The 21,547-nt window shown below is 43.2% G+C and overlaps 1 protein-coding gene across 1 annotated transcript in view; it reads right to left on the reverse strand.

The window, feature by feature from the left end:
* The window catches only part of LOC311248125 (low-density lipoprotein receptor-related protein 8-like), a gene marked incomplete at both ends in the record, with an annotated part of 99,349 nt that overhangs the window by 71,095 nt on the left and 6,707 nt on the right, over window positions 1–21,547 (reverse strand). The window contains one exon of the mRNA XM_084339069.1: window positions 2,915–3,037. Within this exon, the coding sequence (XP_084195195.1) occupies window positions 2,915–3,037 (123 nt within the window). The remainder of the gene's footprint in view (window positions 1–2,914; window positions 3,038–21,547) is intronic.

Raw genomic sequence — 21,547 nt, forward strand, 5'->3', positions numbered from 1 at the left:
CTCCTGGGTTAGTGGCCCCTCCTTCTCCTGGGTTAGTGGCCCCTCCTTCTCCTGGGTTAGTGGCCCCTCCTTCTCCTGGGTTAGTGGCCCCTCCTTCCCTGGGTTAGTGGCCCCTCCTTCCCCTGGGTTAGTGGCCCCTCCTTCTCCTGGGTTAGTGGCCCCTCCTTCTCCTGGGTTAGTGGCCCCTCTTCCCCTGGGTTAGTGGCCCCTCCTTCCCCTGGGTTAGTAGCCCCTCCTTCCCCTGGGACAGAAATTCACAGTCCTCGCCTCGGGATTCCGTTGCCTAAGCGTATTTGACCATCGAAACGTGTATAGACATATACACTGGTAATCGCGATGGCGATGCGATCACTTGGAATTATTCTTTTGGAATACTTTCTGGCTAAGGTAAGGTACATTCTATGTCTATTTTACCTAATCTGAAACGTGTTTTTCTAACGATCACAGTTCTGTGTTTTAACGGACGAAAAACATGCTTGGCAAACGCGATCATAGTTTTGAGTTAAAACGACCCCCCCCCCCCCCCCCCCCTTGATGATTTTGTGATGATACATATATACAAGTCATATACCTTTGATATGGGGATATTCGGGGTTTTAGGGGATCAGCCATTGCATTGGGCTTATTGCACATAACGTGTTTTATCTCGCAATCTATGAAAATATTATCTTGGAAATGTGCGATGTTTGGCGTGTAATAAACTACAAACTACAGCGTGTGGAAACAACAGTAAGAAGCATTTTGTATGAAAGTATTCTGTACTTCTGTATGACAACTATTAAAGAACTTGAACTTGAACTATTATTCCCAGGCCGGACTACAAGTAATGTTTGTCAAAATGAGCCACACCGTGTCTCTACAGCTATAATACAGAACACAAACACAGCTTCGCAAACATAGTGCAACGACCACGGAAACGACTAGAAAGGCTGGCATTCTAAAGGTAAATTAACCAAACAGCACGGCATTCTAAAGGTTAACAGCTTAATTGAGGGGCAGATTTACGGTGATTCTGCACCGTGCACGGTCTGCACGAAATAATTTATCATTTATTTGTCCATGTTATTCAGCAGTAGGCTATTATGAGCAAACGAAATTCATTAGATTGGACATTTCGATTAATTATTTCAAGAACAGAATTGAGAAATTCTGCACTACATTTGATTACGTACGGGATCATGCAGCACAAGCACAATGCAATGAAAATAAATAAAGAAACCCATTATTATTTATTCATCCCAAATTAACATTCTGACGCCGGTCTGCAGGCAGTCGCCCACCCCATATATGGTAACTCAGTTACGTCTATTCTGCATCGAACATTGTACATATGTCTATACTGAACATTGTGACCTCATTTTCTACTTCTAATTTACATGCTATACTATGTTATTTGATACTATCTTGTCTTGCACAGTCTCTGGAGCGTAACAGTAAGAAGCATTTTGTATGAAAGTATTCTGTACTTCTGTATGACAACTATTAAAGAAACTTGAAACTTGAAACTTGATCAGGAGTAATGCAACGTCATGATTGTCGATTGATTGCTTGATTGATTGATTGAAAACGTTATTAACAGATTGCAGAATGGGTACAGTACGGCTCAATACACACAATTGTTAATGGGATGCAGACCAGAGAAAGACTTTCGTCTTGTTTACATCAGGTCCCCCCCATTTTTTTGATTGATGGGAGTATCGATAAATAGACAGATTTGTTTATGTAGGCTATATTAAGCAGCACATATAAATGACAAACTAACTTAGTTAATTAATAACTAACATAAATAGCATGGTAATACATAATACATAGGTTATTGATCACCTATGGGAGACTGCAATTCGAAACTGGCCCCTGTAAATGTCCAAACCCAACCTCCTCCAATGTACAGTTTCTTCCCCCTCAAATGTATATGCTCTCTTTTTAGACTATTTTTGTACTCCTATAAACAGTACTGTATATTTGTGGATCTGGTATGTCATAAATGTCTATGTAACAGTACTGTCTACCTGTATGTCATGTATGTCATATGATGAATTGAAAATGGGGGACCCTGATGTAAACAAGACGAAAGTCTTTCTCTGGTCTGCATCCCCTTAACAATTGTGTGTATTGAGCTGTACTGTATTGTACCCAATATTAACTGCAATCTGTTAATAAAATGTTAAATCAATCAATCAATCAATCAATCAATCAATCAATCAATCAATCAATCAATGTATTGATACATTAATTTATATTATTTTGGTGTTGCCTTCATATTTGGACAAATATCTCCCCGAAACTGTCAGTGTCATCATCACTATCTGGCTCAAGAGTCATTTATATTATCTATCTATATGTCCGCATTTCACTGTGTGCCCTGGTATGTTGCCATTGTCTTATAAACCCGGGACAAGCTCCTCTCTCTGTCCTGAGTCACGCTCCACCAGCGCTTGTATGTCTGACCGCCTGCTCTGTGGAATTATATGGACAAACAATAGGAATGTTCTAGGGATGTCTGATATTAACCGATATTATCGGCCGATATTGTATTATCGTAAATTATCGGTTATCGGTACATTTTTTTTAAATAAATTATAAATTTTTATTTTTACCTTTATTTACCCAGGAAAGCAAGTTCTTATTTTATTTATTGTGAAAAGTATGCATAATGTTGTATTAATTCCACGACAAGAGATATGTAATGTTAATTACATGAAATGATTACGTTTTTTGGGGGGGGGACGGGACCCTGCATACATCGGTATCGGTTGATATCGGTATCGGAAATTAAGAGTTGGATAATATCGGTATATCGGATATCGGTAAAAAAGCCAATATCGAACATCCCTAGAATTTTCCATTCATCCTCCAGAAACAGAAACAGATACAGATCAGAACAGATCAGAACAGAGTCCCACAGACAGCCCACCGTTAACACAGCCCGCCTCGTCGCTGCGGTCCGGGCAGTCGTGGACCTTGTTGCACTGCTTGGTGCCGTGGATACAGGAGCCGTCGCCACACTGGAACTCATCTGGACGACAGGTGAGCAGGGCTGCAGAACACACACACACACACACACACACACACACAGACACAGACACACACACACAGACACAGACACAGACAGACAGACAGACAGACAGACAGACAGACAGACAGACAGACAGACAGACAGACAGACAGACAGACAGACAGACAGACAGACAGACAGACAGACAGACAGACAGACAGACAGACACACACACACACACACACACACACACACACACACACACACACACACACACACACACACACACACACACACAAAGTGTGAAGCACTTTGAGCTGCAGTTTCTGTATGAAAAGTGCCATACAAATAAAGTTATTATTATTATTATTATTATTATTATTATTATTATTATTATTATTATTATTATTATTATTATTATTATTATTATTATGATTTAGGGGACGAGCGCGGGACAGCGGGAGCGTAACGGAGACGGCGGCAGCCGGAGACGGAACGGTATGAAGATTTCACATCACGATTATTATATAATGGAGATAACAAAATTATCAGCGTTTTTGGTTAGTAATGGTTTTATACCGAACCGAATAACCAAAAGCAATAGCAAATGTAGTATCCATAGTCCAATCCAATCCAACTTTATTTGTATAGCACATTTAAAAACAACATGGTTGACCAAAAGTGCTTCACAGTAAAAACCATAATATAGTAAAAAGAACACAATACAAAGTACACAGAACTACAAACAAAATTACAGCAGCAGACTACTTTTTCTTAAAAGCTAGGGAGAACACATGTGTTTTAAGCTTAAGACTTAAACACTGCAGGGACCATTGGGGCCACAGCCTAATGTTGGGGGGGGGCAACTCGTTCCACAGTTTGGGGGCTGTATCCGCAAATGCACCCCCCTGTTTTTTAGCCTGGATTTAGGGACAACAAGGAGGGACTGGTCAGCAGACCTCAGAGACCGTGATGGGGTGTAGAGGTGCAGGATCTCGTGAGGTAGGGTGGGGGGGCCGGACCATTCATTGCTTCATAAGTATTCGATCGCAGGACATCTTGGTCGCAAACGACAGGTGTTCATAACAGTATAGGTGGTAGTGCGGTCAGGTGGCGTAACAGAGATTGCGTTCGTCACCAACCCCGGAGCGGCTGGATTCGCCTGTTCGAATCCAGCTCACAGCTCCGGCGTTGTCACCAGCTTGGCTGGCCGTTCACACTAAATACAATTGGCAGTATTAGAGGGTGGGAGAAGCTGGCGGGGTGGGTCCGGGTCGTTGTAAACAGCGACTCCTACAGTTCGGTCGGGGCGCCTGCTCAGCGCGGATAGGACCTGAGGGGGGTAGTGTGATCCTTCCACACGCTACGCCCTCTCAGTGAGAGTCCGCGCTGCCAGGTGAAAAGAAGCGGTTGATTGGCTGGACATGTGTCGGAGGAAGCACGTGATAGCCTCCACTCTCCCAGACCAACTGTGGGGGGTAAGTGCGCAGCGACCAGGAAGGGGATTGGGAATTGAAAAAAAAGAAATAACAGTAGGTGGTTATCATTAATGACAACCATGGCCAATGAGCTGTGACATTGCGTCGTATTTGTATGAAGCAGAATACATTGTGAGAATACTATGAATTATTATTATTATTATCAATATTATCGTTGTCGTTATCGTTGTCGTTACATTATTATTCTCTTTCTCACTTTCCCCCACACACGCGCACGCACGCACGCACGCACGCACGCACGCACGCACGCACGCACGCACGCACGCACGCACGCACGCACGCACGCACGCACGCACGCACGCACGCACGCACGCACGCACGCACGCACGCACGCACGCACGCACACACACACACACACACACACACACACACACACACACACACACACACACACACACACACACACACACACACACACACACACACACACACACACACACACACACACACACACACACACACACACACACACACACACACACACACACACACACACACACACACACACACACACACACACACACACACACACACACACAGGGATTAAAGCAAAAAAAAATCTCCTGACTGAAATTTTTTTCAGGCCAAGTCATATTCTTATTTTAACCTCCACTGTATTTCTTTTTAATAGCGTTGGCGTTTTAAGGGAGCCTACTTGTTTCGGTTTCGTCGATAATCCAATGTACAGTTACCCCCCCACCCCGCCTACCCAACCCTTCCCTCCCCAACCACCTCCAATGTACAGTCCCCCCCCCCTCCACCCAACCTCCTCCAATGTACAGTTTCTTCGTCAAATGTATATGCTCTCTTTTTTAGACTCTTATTGTATCACAAACAATACTGTGTAAATCTGGTACGTCATAAATGTATAGATGTAGCAGTATTATCTATCTGTATGTCATGTATGTCATATATGTTATGATGAATTGAAAATGGGGGACCCTGATGTAAAGAGGAAAGTCTTTCTCTGGTCTGTCTTTCTCTGGTCTGCAACCCCTTGACAATTGTGTGTATTGAGCTGTACTGTATTGTACCCATTCTGCAATCCGTTATAACAATCAATCAATATTTAACCGATTGCAGAATGGGTACAATACAGTATGGCTCAATACACACAATTGTTAAGGGGATGCAGACCTGAGAAAGACGTTTGTCTTGTTTACATCATCAGGGTCCCCCATTTTCAATTCAGTGACATTTATGACATGCATGACATTGACATGACATTTATGGCATAGGGACATACTACAGGTATATAGTACTGTTACATTTGTGACATATACGATATGCAAATATACAGTAATGTTACCCATAGATCCTGACAGAGAGAATATATACGGTGGGGAGGAGACTGTCTACCGATACACCTGTGTGATGTTGCTACGGAGTTAAGCTAATAAACGTATACTCACAACCACAGCAGGGGACTCGCATATTGTACTGTGAAGTAACACGACAATGACAAACGTGTTGTTTCTGTTTTTCTTTTTGACATCGTTGCGGCACACGGAACAAGTTAACTCACCACTACAGCCCCCAGTAGCGCTGCCTAGCCAGTCTCTTCAAACGTCCTCTCCTCTCGAAACTTTTTGTTAGGTGGTCCCGCTCATCCTTTTCATCTGAGAACCCCGCGGTGGGTTCTCTTTTTAGTGGCCGGCTTACTCCTTCCATTTAACAGACGCTATTAAGCTAACGTTAGCTAATCGGTATATAGCAGCGAGTGCAAGCAGCGTGGTGGCTGTGACGTTGGTAAACAAGCAGTTGACGCGTGAGGCTGAAAAAAAGGCGACCCGTCTCTCGAGTCGCTGAGTGATGATGACTGCTTGGCGCGATAGGAAAAAAAAGCCCTTTTCCATATTTGGCGCCTCTGATTGGCTCAATTTTGTTTCAATCTGTATGCATCTACAAATCATGCAAATACTTCCGTCAGACTGCGAATCAAATGGACGGATCTCCCCAATCAAATTGACGGAAATCCGTCTGGAGACGGAATGCTTTAATGCATGCACACACACACACACACACACACAAGAGATGTGCATCGCCTCACTGAGGGCGATGCGATGTGCATCTCGATACGGTGCCAACGATACGATACATTAATGACACATTTGAAGCACCGGGCGATGCGATGCGATATGATTCACCCCCTGTTGAGATACGATACGATTCGATACGATTTGATTCAACATAATGCGATTCGGGGCGATATGATGCGATTCAACACGATGCAAAATAATGATAAAATGTTATGGTATGACAGAGGATTTGGTTGTATTCCTTATATGCAGCTTATATTATTATTAAAAATAAAAGAATCTACTGTAAGACAATTTATATAAAAAGTCTTGGGTGCCTAAGAAGACTTTTGCATAGTACTGTCTTTTTTTGAGAGAGAGTGATGAATGAGAGAGAGCGAGAGAGAGAGAGAGAGAGAGAGAGAGAGAGAGAGAGAGAGAGAGAGAGAGAGAGAGAGACCCCCTCCCCGTCTGAGTTGCCGTCGACAGTTGATGATGTCACACACACTAGACTAGGTCACTAGGATGCGTCTATACTTTAGTTTCCGTCAACAACACACGGAGCCAGGCTGGATGGATGCATGAAGCGATATAATTAAGAAACGAATAACCAATAAATGTGAAGTTATCTTTAAACCCCTGTTGTCAAGCGTCTTCAATATACTGGTGTTGCAGAGTCACGTTAGTTAGTTAGTTAGTTAGTTAGTTAGTTAGTTAGTTAGTTAGTTAGTTAGTTAGTTAGTTAGTTAGTTAGTTAGTTAGTTAGTTAGACACTGTAGTTTGGCGTTAGCTGAACGGCTAACTGGCGTTAGCCAGAGGCTACTAGTGTTAGCATGTTGATACATTCTATTCATGTCTCCTCCTCGACTTCCACTGTTTGTTGATAACTGTGGCGCGACTATAGTATCTACGGTGTGTGTGTGTGCAGTCACAGTGCACTGCTGACAGAAGTGGATGAGAGGAAATTATATCAATGCATCGGTTTTTGACCGATGCAAAGACGTTACAACAAGATGCATCGCAAGTTCAGCCTGAAATTTTGCCGATGCGGACTTATTCCACCGGTGCACTCGCAGCGTGAACGTGTATGCCGGCGCACCGATGCAAATCGATGAATCGTCACATCACTAACACACACACACACACACACACACACACACACACACACATACATTCTGTACATACATACACACACACACACACACACACACACACACACACACACACACACATACATTCTGTACATACATACACACACACACACACACACACACATACACACATACATTCTGTACATACATACACACACACACACACACACACACACACACACACACACACACATACATTCTGTACATACATACACACACACACACACACACACACATACACACATACATTCTGTACATACATACACACACACACACACACACACACACATACACACATACATTCTGTACATACACACACACACACACACACACACACACACACACACACACATACACACATACATTCTGTACATACATACACACACACACACACACACACACACACACATACACACATACATTCTGTACATACATACACACACACACACACACACACACACACACACACACACACACATACACACATACATTCTGTACATACATACATACACACACACACACACACACACACACACACACACACACAGTGTGTTGCATTTGCAGTGCGCCCATGCAGATGAGTCTTAACCCTTTCACTGCCACACGACAGAAGGTTAACCCTTTACACAACCGACGGTCGTGGCAGTGAAAGGGTTAACCGGCTGTCGTGTGGCAGTGAAAGGGTTAACCGTCTGTGTGTCGCCGCAGTGAAAGGGTTAACAGTTTTGGTAGTGCGGCGGTGAAAGGGTTAAGAAGACGGATGTACCAACAGTGTTAAATCAGCTCTCAGTCCTGAACACTTTTACAACCAATCTTTTTACAAATGTCCACTTACTGTATATTTTTTATATATTATATATTTTATTCTTAGTCTTGTTTTATTCTTATTCGTGACTTTTATTTTTGTCTATCCAAATGTCTACTGTTTACTGTGAGCGATTTGTAGTACCTAAACCTAAACTTAGAAAATATTTTTATTATTCGTAATTATAAATGAGTATTTTACTGAACCGTATGTAATGTTTTTTTTTTTGTATCTCTCTTTCTCCGATTTTTTCTCTGTCTTTCTCCCCGTCCCAATTTTTGTCGTTGTGCCAATTCCCCCCCCCCCTCCCCTACCTGGTTGTTGTGCGCATGTTCTCCTACTGGTGGTACAAGGGAACCCTGAAGTATCCGCACGTTTCCTCCGACACGTGCGGCGACAGCCAGTGGCTCTCTTCTCACCTGGCAGCGAGGGCTCTCATTGGTGAAGCGTAACGCGTGGGAGGTCATGCTGCCTTCATCAAGTCCTGCCTCCGCTGAGCAGGCGCCCAGACCTGACCTGTAGGCGTCGCTGTCCACAACGCCAGTTCACCACCCACGGCTTCCCTCCCCCTAACTCAGCCAAACGAGTTACTATAGCGATCAGCCCAAGCCAAGGCAATGCTGACTCCGGGAGTCGAGACCGCAGTCTCTTGCATTGGTGACGGGCGCAATCTCCGCTACGCCACCTGACCGCCCAACCTTATGTAATGTTAAACTTGTGTGCCCAGCTGAGGTCTGGCACCCTGCCTCTGGCTGTGGAAGTGGGTAGATTTCAGGGTAAACCTGAGGAGGAGCGGTTGTGTGTTCCATGTGATCTGGGAGTGGTGGAGGATGAATTTTTATGAATTATTAATTTTTTTATTCCCCTTTGTACACCGATTTGAGGAGGGCTTTATTTGAGAAAATTCAAACTGTAAATCCGGATTTGTTTTGGCAGTCTGAGAGAGTTGTATGTTGAGGTGTTTTTGTGTGGAGGACATCTTCGGTTTTGCAGGATTTTTGGAGAAGGCATGGCACTTGAGACAAAACACACTGTATCCTATATAATTGTATATGAATTCCTCTTGTTTCTTTGTTTATATACATTGCGTACAGCTTGTGTTATATTACGTTCTATTGTATTTTCTTTTTCTTGTGGCCATCTCGATCTATATGTCATTTATCAAGTAATTTGTCAAGTATATCATTATATACTTATTGTTTATGTGTCTCGTAAGCCCATATGGGCTGGGCATACACCTGTATGTAAGACACAAAAATAAAAGACATCAAATCAAATCAAATCAAACATCGAATCGGTACCAAATGTCCCTCGGGATGAATAAAGTATTTCTATTCCATTCTATTCATCACGTCTATCTCCTGGCTCTTCTGTGCTACCTACCTCCCCGGTACAGTTAATGGCCATAGCTATATAAATATGTCTTTACTACAATGCACTCAAGACTGTAGCACTTAGGTCCGACACTGTTTGACAAACAATCTCACTGACCCCCTTAGCTGCCGGAGTTGTGCAGAAGTAGTGGATCTAGCCCTTAGTGTGTCTGACTCTTAACCACCTAAACCTGCACAGACTATACCGTATATCCTGCCAGTTAGGGTACAGACCCTCACCTGCACCTTGTGCATACCGTTTAATTTCATTCATAGTATATATTCAGATAAAAAAAATTAAATTAATTTATTGCCTATATTTATTGTAACATATTACGACCGATACAGAGCCTCATCTGCACCTTTGTTTACACTGTTTATTTTTCTCGTTTCTTTATATTCAAATTAAATGTTATTGCCTATATATTTATGTCTTTCTTCTACTACCCTGCCCATACCTGTACCCCCCATCCCCCCCCTCCCCCATGCTGCTATGATGCCCACATTTCCCCACAAGGGGATCAATAAAGGACTATCTTATCTTATCGTATCTCTCTGTCCATTATTGTAGCGTGACAGACGCCTCCTCCAGGGTCTTTTAAATCTCCCCCAATCGATTGGCCGGGCAAATAACAAATACGCTTTTTTCCTTAAGACAACAAGTCTGAACCTGTTGTCCCATCATTAGGACATCCATTCCTAATTAATAAATTAAGTCATTCCAAGACGCCCTCTCAATAATCCTCCTTTCTTTCACCTTTCCTAATTTCCCTTCCAGCCACTCGTACTTCAAACGAGTCTCGTAAAAAAAAGAAAAACACCATCTTCTAAATTGCCAATTAGTTTCAAGCCAACTCGCATCCGGTTCTTTAGTCGTTTGTTCTTTATACAGGGTTCCCCATGAAATTCAAGGACTTTCAAGTACTTTTCTAAGCAGTATTTTCCATTTTAAAAGGGCATTTAAAATTCACTTTTAAATGCCGTTTTTTGTGTGAAAATTCAATCGGATCCAATATGTATGGCTTAAAAACAATTTCCTACAATTAGTTACACTTGAGATCAAAAAAATTATATTTCTTGATTCAGAACTATTTCATCATGGATGTACAAAACCTTCAATGCGAATGGTTGATTTGAATTTCAAGGACCTTGTGTGAACCCTGTTCCATCCACTCGTACTTCAAACGAGTCTCGTAAAAAAAAAAACACCATCTTCTAAATTGTCAATTAGTTTCACTCCAACTCGCATTCGGTTCTTTAGTCGTTTGTTCTTTAGCACTTTTTTGATCCTCGTTCCCATTATTCCTTTCCTCCGTTGGTCCGAGTTCCTTCCTTCTAACTGGCGGTGGCCACACAGAGACCCAGACGGTCTGTATTCGGGGCTTGTATCTGGGCTAATATCCATCAATTTGTCATCATGCAGTAACCTATAGTCAGGGGTGTAAAGTACTTGAGTAATAGTACTTTGTTACAATACTCAAGTACTGTTTTTGGGGGGATTTGTACTTAAATCGAGTATTATTAGGTTTGTATACTTGTACTTTTACTCAATTACATTTCAGAGAAAAAAAAACACTTTTTAATCATTACATTTAAAATGCAGACCTACAAAGTGCAAAGTACAAATCTTGCAGGTCCAACCATTTTAATTAGTATATTTGTTTCTCTGGTCGAACTAACGTTAACGTTATTAATCCTGCGGCCGCGCTTTATTTAAAAACAGCCAATCAAATCCCCATCAATGAGAAATGAGCCCGCCCCTTACCCATGTTGATTGGTCAGAAAAAAAAGGTTTTTACTTTAACTTTTTGACTTTTACTCAAGTGTGTTTTTAGCCAGATACTCTGACTTTTACTTGAGTACGATTTTGAGACGGTACCCATACTTTCACTTAAGTATAATTTCTGGGTACTGTTTACACCCCTGCCTATATAGTCATATATACGGTATATATACTGGGTTTGTTGCACGATATACTACATTCAGCGTTTCCTTTTTCAAACCTCTCGCTTCTCACGTCGTTCCGTTTCGTCCCGCTGTCGGCAGACTGTCTGCTAACTGTGGTCGACGCCGCACAGTATATTTACCGCAAGCGCGGTAAACAAGCGCGGTAAACGAACCGAGTCACAAGTCCAGTCATCCAGTCACAGTAGATCCAAGTCTACTTGGTCCTGGGCCCTATTCCCCGTACCTGGTTCAACTAAGTCAATCAAGAGTCCCATTAGCCAGATTCAATTAACCCGATGTTTGAATCCGGGCTTTCCCTGTTCCTCGAAGGTGGATTCAGTCTCGTTCATTTGAACCAGACTTGAGACCCAGGATAATTGCGTGCGGCCGCTTCAGCTGAAAAGACAGCAAGTGTCGATAGCAGAAATCCTGATTTTCTAACGGCATTGATTGATTGATTGATTTAAAACTTTATTAACAGATTGCAGTACGGCTCAATAGCCTCGCCGACAAGTTAAATGCATAATCTATAGGCTAATTTTAAGTCCCTCATTACCCCAATCAATCAGATTATATTTCTTTGAATAATCAAATGAGATCTTGCTAGCGAAAATAATTAGTTCAAATCTTTCAGAATAAGGATACGGCTCTCTTATCCATTGATGGATGTATGGTGAATGTTTTATAGATCTGGCACCGTGGTGTGACGGTTGGTCTTTATGCCTTTCACGCGGACGACCCGCGTTCGAATCCCCCCTATTGCTATGTTTTTTTTCTTCTTCTTGCAATGTAAATACTTCAATTTGGTGCACGTTGAGAGCTATATAAAGAATGACATCCTCAATGCATGTAGATTTATAATATTTTAACTTAAAACTAGGCTACTTTTGCGTATATTCATTAATATTATATTCCAAAAGAATTATATTGGAAACACAGGGATTGGAACTAGGGTCGTCCGGTTGACAGGAGAGAGCACCACTAACCATTACACCACTGTGCCAGACGGGATATATCCATTGTGTATCCGTCAATGGACAAGAGACCCGTGTTTAGAATATTTTTCTTTTGAATGAAGTTTTATCTCTTTATTCTCAAATGCATTAATGTGACGTCAACGGCTCATTCAATTGCTCAAATCCGTCAAACAGCGCATCTCATCAGACATTTTAATCCCAGTTACAATATCACAATAACGTGTGAGTGATGATACAATTCAACAATCCTCAGATTCCTCGTAATTCATAATCCACAAAAACCACAATCCACGCATAGACACTTCAATTTTATGCTTGAATGAAACACAATCCGGGCGCTCCGTTAAGCAAATCTACAGCGGAGAATATATGAAACTAATCAGAGCCAAACGGCCGATAGGTTATATTCATTAAAAATATCCCCGCGGGAGGGGGGCGGAGCTGAGCGATCATGGAGTAGACGTGTTTTCACATGAGCTCCCTTCTACCGTGCTGAATATACGTTTCTCCCCATTAGTCTTTATTTTATTTTTATTTGTTTTTTATCTGTTTGCTAGGTCGTCGTGTTTAGTATACATTCATCAACTTTTTTCGACTTTCTACGATGGCGGGGGTGGAAACCAGAGCCATGAAAGAGTTAGGCACGACACCGACACCGCCGAGCATGGCCGTACCGTCTCCCGCTGTCGGGGAGTTAAGCGAAGCTGTGCTCTTGGTCATGACCAAGCTACACGCAGAATCTGAGACACGCATCGCTGAAGCACAGAAGAAAGTACACGCAGACTCTGAGGCACGCATCGCTGAAGCACAGAAGCAAGTGCTGGCGGATTTCTGTATCAGCCTCCGTCGTGAGATATCAGAAGAAATACGGCTGGCGGTAGTCCCGCTGACAGACAAGATGGAGACGATTCACGCTGCCTCATCGGCTAATGCTAACGAACTAGCCATGCTAACGACGGAGGTATCATCACAATGTGAGAAGATGGCGGGTCTTGAATCCGCCCTGCTGGCTAGGCAGGCTGAAGTCAACAAACTACAGTCGGCGATGGAGGAGATGCAGTCCCGGGATAGACGCCACAACGTCAGGATTGTTGGAGTACCGGAGACCAGCGGTGAAGGCCGTCTCTCTGAGACCATGCCCGAACTGCTGCAGAAGATACTAGGGACGGACGTCCTCCCCTCGCCTCCTATCTGTGAGTCGGCTTACAGAGCGGGCAGGTTTTCTCCCGGCGTGAACAAAGAACCGAGGCCCATCATAGTCAAGCTGAACAGACTCCAACAGAGAGAAATCATCATGCGGTCGGCTCGTACCAGAAGGGGTACTCTGAGGTTTGGCGATCACAAAGTGGCCATTTTCGAGGACTTTACACCGGAGGTTCAAGCTCAGAGAGCCGAGTACAAGGTGGTCCTGACTAAGCTATGGAGACTAGGCCTGAGGCCCACGTTATTCGCTCCCGCGAAACTATCTGTGTTGGAGAAGGTCGGTGGTCAGCGTTTGTTTTGGTCGTTGGCTAAAGCGAAGGAATATCTCGCGAAGACACCCGAGTCTGTTGCTTGATATCTATGGAGGGTGAGTGACTTGGCGGTTTGGGCCTATATACATTGATTAGGTCGACTATTCACAAACACTTGCTGTCATGCCCAGACATGCTAACTGTCCTCTGCCCATCCAACTAGCGGGGCTTCCCAATGACTTCTGTTACTTGCTAAAGCTGACCTCATGGTCGTACTTGTGTATCGCCTCTTTGGAAGCTAACGAGCTAGCTGAACAATGTACATAGTAGGCTAACGTGCTATCCGGATTCGTCACTAGCTTACGCGCTAGCCTCGGGCTAGCCAGCGGGCTTCGACTATGGTCTGCGCTGAGACATTCGTTAATGGTTACGTATTTTGGTTGCTGTTGCTGTTCAAAGGGACATTGGTTTGCACAGTTCAAGAGTGACCGAGTCCCTAACTAACTTCTGGTATGCTTTTTATTTTTATATCCAGGTTGTTTTGAGCTTTGGTGATCCAAAGTAGATACCAAGGTCGGTTGAATATGCATAAACAATATTTGATAACAGGTTGGGTCGGGTATGGCTTGCACTTAATGGCTATATGGTTATATGGCTTGCACTCTGGCCATTACCCTCTCTTCCTTTCTTTTTTCTTTCCTACTGTCGCTGTTTTTATGTCATCTATATGCGCGATTTAAATGTGATCCGGTTCTACCTTGGACTAACTACTGACAAGCCTTAATTTTGTTTTGAATTTTCCGTGAGGCACTTATGCTATAACGTTGATACATTAATATGCAGACTCCAGGGTAGATGGTTACAGGTTGATGCTGAGTAATTATATAATAATTAGTGTCGCTGTTTTAAGGGCAATTGAATGAGCAATTAACCTGTGACCCGAACCTGCCTTGGACTATCGGCTGGGATGCTTTAATTTAATTTTGTATTGAATTTTCCTATATGTTTTAATGGCATTTGAATGAGCAATTTAAATGTGATTCGATCCTACCTTGGACTAACTGCTCCGACCGATATCTTTATTGAAACAATGTATGATGACAGGTGGTGTCAGGTGTTGCCTATTACCATCCCCGGATTGATTAATGAATGATTGTGTTTAATTCTAATCTTACATAGGTTGGGTCATTTCAGCCGTTGTGCCTGATCAGAGGGACGGCTAAAGGGGTGCACTTTGACCATAACCTTTTTTTTCCCTTCCTCCTTTTTTTTGTCATTGTTTAATTGACACTGTTCACACAATTTTGCACAATTAACCTGTGACCCGAACCTGCCTTAGACTATCGGCTGGGATGCTTTAATTTAATTTTGTATTGAATTTTCCTATACCTTTTTGGGCTATAACAATGTGATGTTGAAGCGCAGATTCCGAAATAGAGGGCTGCAGGTTGATGCGGAGTTATTATTTAATAATAGCTATTTTTACCATTATGGTTTTCTCATGTTGGGGCCAGGGCTCAGGTGGTTTTCGACCGATATCTTTATTGAATTTTATTTTATTATTATTTGTGTTTATTGGACTAGTGGGGGTTTACTCAGGGGTTTATCTAGAGGGGGGTGGGAGTGGGAAGCGTCTTATTGATCCATGTCTCTAGTGGGAAGTGATAGGAAGATGACCATCCTCAGTGGGTGGGGCATAGGGTGGGGATTGGAGAGTGGGTATAGAGGAACTTATAGTAGGACGGGTGGGTTAGGGTTTAGAGTAGAAGGAGGGGGGGTTGTAGCTGGGGTGGTATTTTTATGTGTTCTATGTACTGTTGTCTTATATATGTGTAAGTGTTCCTCCTCTGAACTCCTGGGATTGACCGTCCGGGCCCGCCGGGATCGGCACCTCTGTACTCAGCCTGGCTGCACGGGTATGTTCTCTACGCACTTATACAAGCTCGACCATGGCTAAATTGAATATTTTAATTTGGAACGCAGGAGGGCTTAACGCCCCACACAAGCGTGCCAGTGTCCTTTGGCTATTGAAGAGGAGAAATATTGACCTTGCTCTCCTTAGTGAGACGCATTTAATGGTAGGTGACGTGTCAAGACTGGCAAATCGGCAATATCACGTTATCTCCGCATCCTCAGCCGATGATAAGACGAAAGGAGTAGTCATAGTTACAAGACGTAACCTTGATATCAAAATCTTGGATGTATGGTCGGACACGGAGGGAAGGATTACTATAGCAAAAGTTGAATTCTTGCATAGGAAGATGGCTATAATAGCATTGTATGCTCCTAACACATTTGATTCAGCGTTCTATAATACAATCACGAAGAATATGTTGGAACTTAATGGATACGCTCTCATTGTGGGTGGCGATTTTAATGCGTGCTGGGATGCGGAGATGGATAGGTCTGGGCCCTCTGAAACGAGCGACCAGAAACGGGCCTCTAAGGCCCTCAGGATGTGGGCCAAAGACACGGGGCTCTCAGACCTCTGGCGCTTATGCAACCCCACCCTCAGAGATTACTCTCACCTGTCAGCCAGACACAAAAGCTTCTCTCGAATTGACTATGCATTCGCGTCCCCTAATATGTTTGATAGTTTCGATGTCTCATTGGTTCCCTTGGCTCTCTCAGACCACAAGGGGATTTTCCTTACGGCAACCTTTGGCAGGCTCTCCGCAAGAGCTCCCAGATGGCGTTTTAATTCGACCTTGCTAAAGAACGATGACTTCTGTTCTGAGTTCAGGAGTAAACTAGCTGAATTTTTGCAGATCAACGTTGGCACAGTAGAAGACCCTAGGGTCCTGTGGAACGCATTGAAAGGATTCATCAGGGGTCATGTCACACTATTTGCCTCCAATTTGCGAAAATCCCGGTCAAAAAAGCTAGAAGGACTGGAATCATTATATGCGGACCTATACGCATCCTTGCAAACTGACTATAATGAACGACTAAACACACAACGTAAGATAGTCAAAAAAGAAATAAACTCCATACTTAAACAACAGTCTGAGTTTTTGATACACAGGACAAGACAAAATTACTATTTTCACGGCTCCAGACCTAGCCATCTATTGGCAATGAAAATACGATCAAATGATCATTTCTCAGATATCCCCTCGATTAGGACGAGCCAGGGTGCAGTCACTACTGATTCGAAAAAGATCAATGACACTTTTAAAGAGTTTTACTCACAGTTATATAGCTCAGAGGGTAATCTGGATGACTCTAGATTTGAATCGTTCATTGGCGGGCTTGAGATACCCCACATTTCTGAGGAAGAGGCCAAGGAACTGGGGAGACCGATTACTCTCGTAGAATTGAGGGAGACTATTGTTGAAATGCAGAGGGGTAAGGCGCCAGGCTGGGATGGTATTCCACCCGAAGTGTATTTAGCTTTCTGGGACCAACTGGGTCCATTGATGCTCGATATGATCAATTACGCTATCGAACAAGGGGAGTTCTCAAGAGATGTCAATATGGCGTTGATTTCTTTACTTCTCAAAAAGGACAAAGATCCCAATGATTGTGGTAGCTATAGACCCTTGAGTCTTCTCGGGGCCGATTTAAAGGTGTTTGCCAAGGTGCTGGCCCGTCGCCTGCAGAGATTTATGTCTGTATTGGTACACTGCGATCAAACTGGTTTTATCCCGGGGCGTCTGGCTGCAGATAATCTTAGGAGGCTGTTGCATGTAATCGATAACAGTAAAGACAATACAACTCCATCCACAGTTCTGTCTTTGGATGCCATGAAGGCGTTTGACAGACTTGAGTGGTCATATCTGTGGAAGGTACTTGAGGTCATGGGTCTTGGAAAGAGTTTTATTCATATGATTAAAGTCCTGTATGCCTCGCCGTCTGCGATGATACTGACAGGCAAAAACTGTTCCACACTCTTTCCAGTCTCCAGATCTTCTAGACAGGGTTGCCCTCTGAGCCCGGGACTGTTCGCGCTTTCCCTCGAACCTTTGGCCCAATTTATTAGGCAATCGGAGGACATCGTCCCCATAATGGTCAACAATACTCCACACAAAATTGCTCTCTATGCGGATGACCTGCTGATTTTCATGGACGACCCCTCCCGGTCGGCCACAAAATTATTGAGGATAATCGACGACTTTGGTAAATTGTCAGGTTTTAAGATTAACTGGAACAAATCAGCCTGCCTACCTCTTAATGAACTGGCCAAGGCGGTACGACTACCAGCTGATATCCCCATAGTAGAACATTTCAAATACCTGGGCATAGAGATATTCCCCACGCTGAACCAAACTACTAAGTACAACTTCACGGGTACTTATGATAAAATACGCCAGGATCTAGACAGGTGGTCGTCCCTTCCTAACTCCTTACAAGCCCGGGCTTCCATAATCAAAATGAACATCCTGCCTAGGATAAATTTTATTAGCTCAATGCTCCCCCTGCCCCCTCCAATAGACCACTGGCGCAAGGTACAATCGATGGTATCTAAGTTTGTCTGGAATAACAAACGCCCGAGAATCAAAAGGGCTACTACTCAACGTAGGAAACAAGATGGGGGCCTCGCAATCCCTGATTTTAAACTGTATTTCTGGTCCTTTTCACTGAGACCTTTGATGTGCTGGCTAGACCCTGTAGAGGCTGTATCGTGGCGCTCCTTAGAAGCGGCGGCGGTGTCTCCGCTAAGATTACAGGATGTAGTGTACTCCACTGTCTCTATTGCGAAATGCCGGCTGAGGTATGGACCGATCATAACTCACGTGATCCAAACGTGGCGTAATGTACAGAGGTCGTGTGGGGTTAAATGCCCTTGGCACCTGGACTCTCCAATTTTTAATAACCAGCAATTACTTGTTGGACACAAGCCGGTTAATATTCCTCAATGGCAAAGGAGGGGAGTGCATACTCTGGAGGATATTTATGATAAGAACGGCCTCCGTGCGTTTCAGGACTTAAGAGAATTTTATGATCTACCCGGCGAGTCCTTCTTTCTTTACCTTCAACTAAGGTCAGCACTGAGGGCGCATGGCGTACCGTGGGCTCAAGCCTTGCACCCACACCCCTTCCTCAGGCTCATAGTGGACAGGACGACATCCAGAGGGTTTGTCTCCGACTTTTATACGCTCTTAATTCAATCCACGTATAAAACTTTATCATTGGATACAATCTGGCGTGTGGATATACCGGAGTTGGACCCCGAGTTTGACTGGGATGATGTTTGGGCAAATGTGGCATTATCTTCCCGCAACCCCAATCACCAGCAAATTAATTTTAATTATATTCATAGGACCTATCTTACACCTAGGAAGCTATTTGCTATGGGACTGATAACCGACTCTCGGTGCACTTTGTGCTCTCAAAAGGCCACTGGCACTTATATGCATATGTATTGGGATTGCCCACCAGTGGCCCGCTTCTGGAGGTCAATAACGGACAAACTTTCAGATCTGTGTGGCTTAACTATCCCATTCACAGCTGTTACGCTACTCCTGAACGATATAACGACACTACCCGCGTCCGTACAACTGAAAAGGGTTGTCCTAGCGGGCGTCACAGCAGCGAAGAAGCTAATAGCAATGAGATGGAAGGAGCCTGAGAAGCTTACAATGATTAACTGGTCCCTAACTCTATTGGATGTGATTTATCTTGAGATATCCACGGCCCGGGTGATCGGGGTAGGGCAGGCTGGAATTGACCTGTGGTTCGCAGCAGCTGAGAAGGTAAAGACCGCAGTGTGCGGCTGAGCGGGGTTGGGGCGCTTGATCGGGGGGGTCCGGCGGTCTCTGGGGAGGGGGAGGAGGAAATGTCTTGTCTGTCTTGGTTTTTGTCTTGTCCTTCTTAACTTTGACTGGGGGGATTTTAGGGGGGGTTGGTATTTAGCTATTCTGCGCTATATGTCAACTCACATGCCATCTCCCCAAGAGACTAATATTGACAGACTGATTGACCTGTCAACCAACTTGGAGGAAGAATTTCTTTCTTCTTACACTTTACCTTCTGCAAGTTTGGCAGTCTTGAACATGTGTAAGGGACCTAGGCTATCTACAGTAAATCTGCGGCAACACTCTCATAAACAATCTTTTAAGTCACTCCACTTTGTAAAGGTGGGGAAAGGTTGCCATGTTTTGAAGACCCTTTTTGTTATTGAAGTAGCCATCTATATTTGATAGGTTGGACGCTGTTTCTTTTTCTTTTTGTCTTTATAATTTATTATTCTGTATTATTATTGTTTGTTATTCTCCTGTGAAAGTTATGTTTTTTGTTACTGTGGTTATTGTGTTGTCCTGTTTCATGTAATTAATAATAAAAAAAATTTGATCAAAAAAAAAAAATATCCCCGCGGGATTCACATTTGCAATGCGCCGTTATTAAAATAATCACATGCAGCATGTAGCGCGACTCCGAGCGCCGTATATGACGTGCATTATTTTATTTAGGACAAAGTAAATCTATAGGCTGAATATGATTTATTATCAGCATTTAGTTCTATTATTATACATTTCAAACGCCCCCTCTAGGAAAACGAAGCACAGAAACATAATTCAGAATGGTATAATGGGATCTAGACTGTGAGAAATATTTCAGGAAGCGAGCTGGCATTTCTTTGCGAGGGTGTGGCCATGGTTCATCCAGCTAACTGAACTTAACCCTGCTCCGGACCAGGTTCAAACTTTCTGATCTGTTACCATGGTGATTTAGAAAATCCGACTTCGGGAAACAGAAAGGTCTGGCTTAAGTCAAGCTATACTGAAAATTATCCGGCTAACTCAGTTACGGGGAACGGGGCCCTGGAATGACCTTCAGTCAAGCCTCAAACTGGTGGCACTTGTTCCACTTTAGCCCGTTTTAAACGGATGTCATCTGAGGTCCTTATACCACCAGCTGCTCATGTCGTAATGAGTAAAGTACCTTTGGTTTTTTATTGTTCCAAATGTGCACAATGTAGTGATTGCTTTTTGTTGTGTTGTTCTCTGTGTTTTATATGTTTTATATGTTGTTGTTGTTGTTGTTGTTGTTGTTGTTGTGTTTACCATTGTGGAAACGTTTTCTACTTTCTTGGCCAGGTCAACATTGTAAATGAGATTTTGTCTCAATGCTTTTTTATCTGGTTAAATAAAGGTTCAACTTTTTTTTCTTTATATATATTAAAGTGCTTCCGTGGCCTTCAATAACTTTCATCTAAAACAGCGGTTCTCAAACTACGGGTCGCGACCCAAAGTGGGGTCGTGGGTAGGTGACAGTGCATTAAAAAAAAATTATAAGAAAAAGAAATAATAATCTATAATTTTTTTTTCTTTTTTTTATGTTCTGGCAACATATTTTGGCTAAATATGCCTCATTTTATAAATGTG

The sequence above is a fragment of the Notolepis coatsorum genome (genome assembly GCF_963971535.1).
Source record: "Notolepis coatsorum genome assembly, contig: SCAFFOLD_311, whole genome shotgun sequence".
Classification (NCBI taxonomy): domain Eukaryota; kingdom Metazoa; phylum Chordata; class Actinopteri; order Aulopiformes; family Paralepididae; genus Notolepis; species Notolepis coatsorum.